At 36.6% G+C, this 10,000-nt stretch overlaps 1 protein-coding gene across 4 annotated transcripts in view; it reads right to left on the reverse strand.

Annotated features, from left to right (window-relative positions):
* LOC144979921 (zinc metalloproteinase nas-14-like) overlaps window positions 1-10,000 on the reverse strand; it is a 48,644-nt gene that overhangs the window by 27,105 nt on the left and 11,539 nt on the right. For all 4 annotated transcript variants that reach the window (XM_078927204.1, XM_078927202.1, XM_078927203.1 and 1 more), the window contains exons 6-7: window positions 8,640-8,757; window positions 7,078-7,153 (exon numbers count right to left, since the gene is read on the reverse strand). In XM_078927204.1, coding sequence (XP_078783330.1) covers window positions 7,078-7,153; window positions 8,640-8,757 — 194 coding nt within the window. The remainder of the gene's footprint in view (window positions 1-7,077; window positions 7,154-8,639; window positions 8,758-10,000) is intronic.

Genomic DNA, 10,000 nt, shown 5'->3' on the forward strand with positions numbered 1-10,000 from the left:
TTAGCAAAAACAACTCGAACTTAAAAGACATTAATTTTCTCTCTTTCTATTTCAAAATGTCAAAACTGCGACACAAATCCATGCTTGCGTGAAACGAAATACTCAAAGATTGCTCAACAAGCTTTCATAGCCTAGTTTGCAGATCATTAAAAGAAAACGGCTTTTAAAAAAAGGATGATCTACATTTGTTGAAACACACAGTGAGAGATTGATCACACTTCCGTTGAACAAGCAATTTTTGTTGCTTTTCCGAAATAGAAGGAGAGAAAAATATATAACCATTTAAGTTCATGTTAATTTTGATAAATTATGTGATGTATTGCTGTGGGTCTATGGCTAATGGGCAAAAATGTATGGCTTTTCCCTAGAAGATGGCGAAGACCAGATGTTTAAGAATGATACATCTTTGAAATTAGGAAAGACTTTATGGACACACCGTCTTAACCCTTTCATTGCCTGCCAATTTTTAGAATTTTCCCCAAAATTTCACACCCACCCAACAAAAAATAATTTTTTTCTTACTCAAACAGAAAAGCAACAACTACATTCTATGCATAATATTGATCAACAAAATGAACTCTGCGACACGGTGTCACGTTTTTATCGTTATAATAAAACATTTTTCTTTAAATTGTGTGATTTACAAAATAAATCTGAATGATAAAAGTGCTGGTTGGATCGTAACCAATGTGGAGAGTTTCCTATGGTTGGTAAGGAGAGGATTAATGCAACGCATTTTACCACGCCCTTTTTATACATTGGAAGCCCCAGGTGCATTCTGAGATGGTCAAGATCCAAAGACACACTCGCATTTCCCGTGTAGTGTAGCTAATCTTGAGATAATGAGGAAATAACAAAAGCTATCATTCTTCAAAAGATTTATTCGTGTTTTATTACCCCAATGGGTAGACTTCTGAGTTTTTCCCATGATTACAGTAGATAACCCTCCAATATTTCTATTAAAGTTGTTTCTATTAAACGCACACAGCTGAACATTGATTGTACCCTTTGATCTTGATCTCCTCATTTGCAGTTGCATACAAACATGAATAAATAAAAATTATCTAAAATATTTATGCTGAGATAAATAAAGGACATATTAAGTCTATTTTGACTGCAGCCTATCAATGTCAGTTTAAGTTAAATAAGAAAAATTAAGTAAAATTAGACACTTGATTCCTTTAAACATAGCTTAACTTCTGATGGTGTTATCCAAGTCAGATTATTGCAACTTCCTTTTAACTAACATCTCCAAAGAAATATTGAAAACCTTCACCTTTAAAAGCGGCTAGACGTGGTTTGAAAAAAAGACAAAAAATGATTTCCTCCTGATCTCCTTAGAGAGCTGCACTGGTTAGCTGTTGAGAAATGCATCCTTCATAAGATATGTTCTGTTGTCTATAAAATACTAAATTGTCAAGGCCCTGGATGATTATATATTGCATTTTTCACCTCAATCTTCAAAGTAGAAATTTAAGATAACAGCGACAGAACAATCCTGTCTCAACCTAAATCACCCCGCAAAATTGGTAAACAATCGTGTGAATTTTCTGTACCTTATTTTTTAAAGCTCTTCCCCAGAATATTACAAGTGGTGACTCATTATCAGCTTTCAAAGCTATATTGAAAACTCACCTATTTGTCTCATGATTTCTATTTTGTGAACAAAGTTTTACCTATCATGTGTGTCAAATGTATTGTCTATTGCTATGTAAGTAATTGAAATTACTATGTTTTTAGTTTTGATTTGATTTCTTCATTTATTTTAAGAATGTAAAGCGCTAGAACGTCATGAAATCGGGGTAATGTGCTTTACAAAATATCATTAATCTGTTAAGCCCAAAAGTCTATGGCAAGCCACAAACCTTGCTAAACATAAAATAATTGTTTAACGGTTAACCCACGCCGGAGACTGACTCCGACGACCCAGCACTGCCGTCCTCTGCCGTCTTCCAGATAAAGGCACGGACAAAATACTAAGAATAAAGAGAAGAGACGCTAGACCCACCCATACCAAGCACCCGACGTCCTTTGCCGTTTTTCTTTTTCGAGCTTGGTATGGGGTAGGTCTAGCGGCTCTTCTCTTTATTCTTAGCATTTTGCCCGCGCCCAACGTCTTTATCTGGAAGATGGCAGAGGAGGGCAGTGCCGGGTCGTCGGAGTTAGTCTCCAGTGTGGGTTTTCGTTAGCCCTAAGGCAGTTCTACGAGAAAGGAAAATATAGATATCTAGCGCACTAGCAAAACACGTTTCGACAGGACATGTTCTCATCACCGAATGTGAAGGGATGGGCTGGTGGAGAGGCACTGGCTAGCCGAAGTAGGCCACGCTTGTATGACCAAAGCTTGGTTGGACATTGTCGTAGAGAAAATCTGATTAAATATTTGGATTCAGCAACTTCAAATGAGTAACATTCTTGCCTGCAGAATTGCATATTATGCATGACGAATAACGAAGTTTCGAATTCAATTTAAAAAAATTTATAATGGGTGCATGTAAATATGTTGTTCACTGTTTGTCTGTGTGTGCTTGTTTTACACGCGTGGCAGTGCATCACACACAACACGTTTCTTTCCCACCAAAGTAATAAGAAGAGCACAAACACATGCAACTTCTTCTACATCCATGCTCAAATATAGAACACCTCGCAAAAAAAAAAAGGATTATTAATGAAAGTCGTTCGACAGTTTAGTCCTTGTAGTGGGGGGGGGGGGATTAGGCTAAAACCGTGCATATTCTGATTGAAAGCATGAAAATTTGCTTACAGGTTGCTAAGACCCATAGAAAAACAACTGATATAGAACCACTCTGGCAATCAATCATAACGTCTCGGTTTAAGGCCTTAGATTTTACCTATTACAGCTATATTAAATAAGGGAAATAACTGCGTAAAAATATATATTTTCTTCATATTCATTGTATCAGGGAAAATTAGGCAAAAACCATGCACATTGGGGTTGAAATCCTGAAAATTGGCATATGACCCGTATAAATAACACCTGATATAGAACCACTCTGGCAATTTATCATAACAGTGAAATAACCACGATAATACAATGTGCGTTCTAAAACTTTAATTACACTGGTAACCATTTACGGTAGCTATCTGATGGTTATTTCGTGTTGTAACTAGTAGATAAAAACGGGAGAGGGGGGGGGAGGGAGTGAGGGGAGAGACGGAGAGAGAGAGAGCGAGAGAGAGAGAGAGAGAGAGAGAGAGAGAGAGAGAGAGAGAGAGAGCGAGAGAGAGAATTTTACTCATTACTGCACTAACCTAACTAGTAGATAAAATAGGGAAAGGGGGGAGAGGGGGGAGTGAGCGGGAGAGAAGGTGAGTGAGAGTAGGATTGAGAGAGAGAGAGAGAAAGAGAGAAAGAGAGAGAGAGAGAGAGAGAGAGAGAGAGAGAGAGAATTTTACTCATTACTGTACTAACCTAACACTCCCTCCCCCCCCCCCCCCCCCCCCCCCCCCCCACACACACACACATACCTCGCATCTACACAGGTCCGTGCAAGGCAAACCGGACCTTATACACTTGCATCGGTTGCCGACACATTCTCTCTTACATGAACATTTGGTGAGTTTTTGGGACACTTTTGACAATTCTGGAAATAAGCTCCACAGTGGTTCATGTCGATCGTCACATTTGTTGCAGGGTTCTCTTCTATAAAAGACAAAATGTTAGCAAAAGCTCGACTTCTTTCAAGAACTGTGACATCATGATTATCATCAGCAGTGACATTTTTTAAGCTTGTTTTTTTAAAGTATCGTGCATGACAAATTTTATGGTATAGGGCGGTAGTGTGCCTCCTGAGCGACTAAATCTCCTCCGGCAATAAATGACAACGTATCAGAATCTTTTATAGATAACGATATTTCAAGCATATTTTCTTCCATATCTGTTGTCATTACAGAATGGAATACTCCCGATTACATGTTTTTACAAAAAAGCACGTTTGTTTATTATAGCCAATCTCTAATTTTGAACGTTGTCTCATTATTCTCGTGGGTTGCGAAATATATTCATTCGGTGACTCCTCCAAATCAAATGACGAAGTTTGGAATTCTTGTAGGGCAATTATTTTAGGTTTCTTTAATTCTAATCGCCTAATTTTGTTGGCATTAAATTTTACACGACAATACTTAGCATCATTTTGTTTTAAGCTTTCAATAATCTCATTTCTTTCTGATGAATTAAAAAATAGATATATCCAACTTGTTTTCATCACAAACCAAAGAACTGAATTGTGTTAAATCTTCAAAAAGAGTTTCATAGCCTTCCCCTTCGTCATACATCCTCGACTTAGACGGACATTATAAACGGTCTGTGTTATCTTGTTGGCATATCAAACACTTGTCCCAGTCTCTGGGAGCAGTTCTTTTTGCTATTGTATGTGTATCTGAAATCATGCAAACGCTTTCCTTTATTAGGCATATGCAATATTCTTTCATATCTCTCTCTCTCTCTCTCTCTCTCTCTCTCTCTCTCTCTCTCTCTCTCTCTCTCTCTTTCTTTCGTTCTTTATGTTAAAGACCCATCATCAGCAGGCAAAATGTGTGCTGTGCCTTACATAAGGACACAACAGTACAAATAAACATTCTCCCAATGTCCCTTTGTGGTAAATAACGTAAACTAAATAACTTGCCACAATACAGCATCATAGTGGTTGATGATGATGATAATGATGATAATTATAGCAATGTAAGTGGTATGCTGACTCTTTACTGTCATCAAGTTTGACCGAAATTGTAAAATGATTATAGCAGTATTTTTGGAAAGAAAAGATAACAGGAGGGGAGAATGAGCACTGTCCTTTGTCAACACCGGTTATCGGCATTTATTGAGCTCTGTTCTGCTGGTCTGTTTTGTCTACCCCTCTGCTCGTCTTCCCGTCTGCCCGTCCGTTTTAGAGCAATTGATTATACTTGTTAAATCAGATGCAGAAAAAATCCCATATTATAGAATATTGCTCGCTAGACGTCCTTTAAAACAAGTGAAATTGAATAATACTTACGATTAAATAATTTGTATGGTTCGTGAATCGAAAGTAAAGGGAAAGGAAAACATCCGCTTCGACGCTAAAAATAGTCACCAATGGGAATCCAAAGGATGACGTAAAACAACCTTGAGTCGGCTTGCCTCGAATGTTTACACAATAAAAATGAAAGAAATTATTGTCGTCCATTTCAAAATTTTCTAATCTTAAAAACCTTGTATCTCAACTAATACTGATCTGTCATAGTGGTTCTATATCATAAATTATAGGGTTTTTCATATTCTACAACATATGTAATTTTCATGCTTTCAACCATGTTTGCACAATTCAAGGGTTTTTTGGCCTAATTCCCCCTACTATAGTGCTGTAGGGTACATGTTCTTCACACGACAACCATGCGACACTGAACTGTTTAGCTGATAGTGCGGTGCGGCTGTAGCCTTACTGAGTGTCTTACATTTCTCCGTCACTTACAATTAAATATATATATATATATATATATATATATATATATATATATATATATATATTTATGAGTGTTGGTGGGTACTTGTAGGTACGAAAGTGCTCGATAATGGTGGTTAGAGCTAATATATAATGTAAATTTTCACTCACATTTTTTTTTTGCCGAGACGACTCGTTTCTGTTTTCCTTACACTTCCTCAGTCGGCATAATCCATTTGCAATCTTGGCCTTGCAAATGGATTATGCCGACTGAGGAAGTGTAAGGAACACAGAAACGAGTCGTCTCGGCAAAAAAAAAAAAAATGTGAGTGAAAATTTACATTATACATATATATATATATATATATATATATATATATATATATATATATATATATATATATATATATATATATATATCTATTTATAAATTCCTTTATTTTGTGGAGAAAGCAGCAGCTTCTAATGGTCTAATGTGTGTGAAATGTAATGTCTATTGCTATGTAAGTAATTGAAATTGCTATGTTTTTAGTTTTCATATGATTTCTTTATGTATTTTAAATAACAATGTTTTTATGATCTATCCAGGCAGAGAAATAATTGCCACACTCGTGTACCGACCTTAACCAGCCCGGTAGCCTCTGCCACGACACAACGTTCAACAAGATGCTCTGCGGTTTCAGGTTCTTGTCCATAACGAGTACATGTGGGATAGTTGGAATGTCCTCACGGGTGAAGCGTCGCTGCCTTTAGGCAGATTCTCGACCTCAGTCGAGTTGCTGCCATCTAGTTTCTCCTCTTGTTCGTACAGAAGCCTGGCAACTTCTCTCCCAGTTTCCCTCCCCCCACGAGGGACCGAATTCTTCCAAGTTGACTCCAATCTCTTACGTGCATCCCGTCTGCAGTCAAGGAAGCCAAATACACGGGTTGCCGGGACTTTTTGGTTCGAAATGGAGGCACCGTACATTATGCGTCTAAGGCTTAACCTGAGTGCATTCATTTTCATTTTAGGTCCGTCTTACTCTCAGTTTAACCTTCCCTCTCAGTCGTCTCTTGACTAACCATAGCAACTTGAGTGAATCCTGTCGTTTTCAGTTGCCCACCGAATAGGAACCGAACGCGAACGTTTTTATCCCTGAATAAATATTTGTTACAGTTTTCTACCAGCAAACTTAAACATCTCACGTAGTTTCTTTGTTACCATGTTTTAGAAAACATTTTGGGTGATAAGCTCTCACTAAATAAATGTATGAACGGAAATAAAACTTTTCTAAGTCCATACGTAGATTTGTGTACTGATATGTTTTTTATTTTCGTTTTACTAAATTACAGAAATGTAGTCAATAGCGTCTATGACACACTGGTTGTTCACGAACTGGAACCAAACGAGACGAAAATGAATGCTCTCAGTCACACAAGTTGGAAATTCAGTTCATCCCGTTTCAAAACGTTGAGACGCAAACATAGAAAAAATTCTCACAGAGATAAAAGAGCCACTCCTCCCATAAGAAATAAAATAGAACAACAGTAACAACAACAACAAAAATACAAATCAAACAAATACAAAACAATACAGAAACAAAAAAAAAACAAACAAATAAATAATCCAGACGGTTAGTGTAGGGGTAATACTTACGAATCTACAATTACTGCCTAAGGAAATATGTTGAACTTTCTTTGCGTACGGTATCATGCCAATTCTAGACGCACACCTAAAATAAAACAATTAGATATAAGACAATTTCATAAAACAACTTCATACCTGAGAATGTATCGCAGTTCCTGGATGCGGTATTCCAATGTATAGTCCCTACCCTGCCATCGTATATCAAGGATACTAACCATGCTCTTGGTGTCCTTGCCGCAATTCGATTCCAGGATGAACGTCCACGGCTGATTTTCAACATGATTTTTGAAGGCACTGTACACATCCATGCGCATCATGATGGACTGCGTGTCATTAGGCACTTTGTCGATCGCCATCCTTACCAGGCATCTCTATCTCCAGTGCGGCTCACCGAACTGGTGCTCACACTCATCACGTTTGATTTCAACGATGTATTCTTCCATCATATCTCAGGTGTTGCGATGGGAACAAAGATGGGTCCCTTATACATGGATCGTCCATTGTCTGTATTGTTCCCATCCGAAGCCTCTCTATTTTCGCTCGTTCGTTAGTACATTGGATTTCAACATATTTACTGAGCTCAATTCACTTCTTATTTCCTCATATCTAACCAGTTGCCTATCCTACTCTGGTAAAAAATTCAAACCTGGGATTTCGCAATTTTTAAATAAGTATTTAAAAATTACGAAGACCCATGTTTGAGATTTTTTTTTCAATATGAGGTTCATTGAAATCGATCGATTTTTAAAAACGGGGTTTTCCAGAGTACAACAGCTAATTGGTTAAGCTCCACCGCAATACGTATACCATATTAAGTGTGTTGAGGTGGACCAAATGGGTTGGGTTAAAGTTTTTCACACCTTAACAACTCAAGGTAATGAAATTTCAATGCACACTTTATGAAACCTGGTTTATTTATCTTAATTCCTAAATACATATTTAAAAGAACCATAAACTCTGTTATTTGTCAAATGTTCAACCCCTTTGTTTCGCCAGTCAAAGTCTAATATCAACATTTGCAATAAAGGCGGCCCTGAAATGTTTCAAAATAATAAGATGGAAAAAAATTGTGACAAGATTAGAGAAGAAATTTGTCGTGAATTAAAAACACACATTCTACTAGAATTCAAAAGTCTCTTTATAATATTTTTGTGATACTTAGCTGTTAGTATGTGGAATAAAGGTATTCCTTCAGGGCTTTGGATTTATTAAATTCATTACATTTCTTTACAGGGCAATAACTCACTCGCAAGCTCGTGGTGTTTGTTATGTGGCACGATAAAAAAAGGTATTTATTAAATCCCAAACCGTAACGGAATCCCATATTCTTTCTCTCCTTCACACGTATATATAGGACACAGAAACGAGGACCTTTAGTTATCATTGATGTAAAATGGAATTGTTCGTATAAATTATGCGAGCTTCTTTCTATGGTGTCGTCCAGAAGGTTGTTCCAAAGTTTGATTGTAGAGAGAAATGAAAATCAGTAATTAAAACAGAAAATTCGAATTGTTATTGATGAAAAACGATTCATGGTCAGAACATGTTAGACATCAATGAATTTGACTTACCCGTTCCCGGTAGTAAATTGTATTCTGTTGCCTGCATAATTATTGTGTTCGAATGTAAGGCATGTGTACAGCTCATACTCAGCCATGGCATACTTTATTGTTTGGATGTCTTTATGTGCTGTAGAAAAAAAAAAAAACAACAAACAAACAATAAGCACACTCTGATCTACATGGTTTCAAATTGTACCCTACATCCCATGCTAAATTTTTGTCAACGAGCACAGAATTATTGGCAAATCTAAAAGTTATAAAACTATTTTTTACAGATTAATATACAGGTAACTTTTAAGCCTATTAAAATCTAAGGTTATATTATTACCAGGCTACTCAAATGATTATTTTTAAAACATAATAAGGCATAATGAATGGTCCTTTAATCCTCTCCTTACCAACTATAGTAAAATTGTCACATCCGTTACGATACAACCAACATTTTTCTTATTCAAATTTCTCTTGTACATCATAACATTTTAAGAGAATGAACAGTGTTGTAGAGCATGTTTTGAAAAAGAAATGATCTAGTTATCGCAAAAACTTACTGCTCTCGTATTTCAGTGATAAAAAATCTATTTTTGTGTTAGTTTGGTGTGAAGTTTTGGGGAAAATCCTGAAAATGGCTGGTAAGGAGCGGGTTAATGATGGGAATCTCTGTATAGCAGCTTTCTATCGAGATTCATTTGGTCAGCACACCTACAGACTTTATTACCGGAATGATTTTGATCGTTAATGAATGGCTCAACAGAATCGTCTTAATCTATGTAAAACTCCACGATTCAGGAGTACAATAATAATTAACATTGACAAGTGAGCTTGTAACAGTCTTTATTTCCACGCAGATATTGCGGGTGTCTCCACCAACTAATATGTTACAGTGAATGACAAAATCAGTCGGATGGTGAAAAGGTTTGAACTGAGATATTGCCAAGTTTAGTTAGAAGTTCAATTTTTATCAAAAATGATAACATTCTTAACAACGCAACTACCACATTATCCCATTCATCTGAACTGTTTCATTCATCCTGTTTTTGTTGATAAAAGGGAAACCAGAAATGTTCATTTGATCTGTTTTTGTAATTAAATTGAAGCTTACATTCAATTTCACATTGTTATTTTTAGACACAAACATAAAACTGGGAGTAGGTTTCGTCTCGCGATGATGGAGAATAAATACTATTTTTTATCTGTAAAAGACTCCAAGCTTATATTTCTCATCATTTAATTTTCTGAACTCACTTTTCTGAGTCCCATTCATTCCGAAAAAAATACGGTTTTGAGATGGTGGGTCCCAAATAAGAGCGAATCAAATGTTTATGATGGTGCTACGTTATCAGCATTAGGTCGAGTGCAGCGCTTGCCAAGAG

This window comes from Berghia stephanieae, chromosome 9 (genome assembly GCF_034508935.2).
Source record: "Berghia stephanieae isolate SIO BIC M18660-M18661 chromosome 9, UCSD_Bste_1.3, whole genome shotgun sequence".
In the NCBI taxonomy this organism is placed as follows: Eukaryota; Metazoa; Mollusca; class Gastropoda; order Nudibranchia; family Aeolidiidae; genus Berghia; species Berghia stephanieae.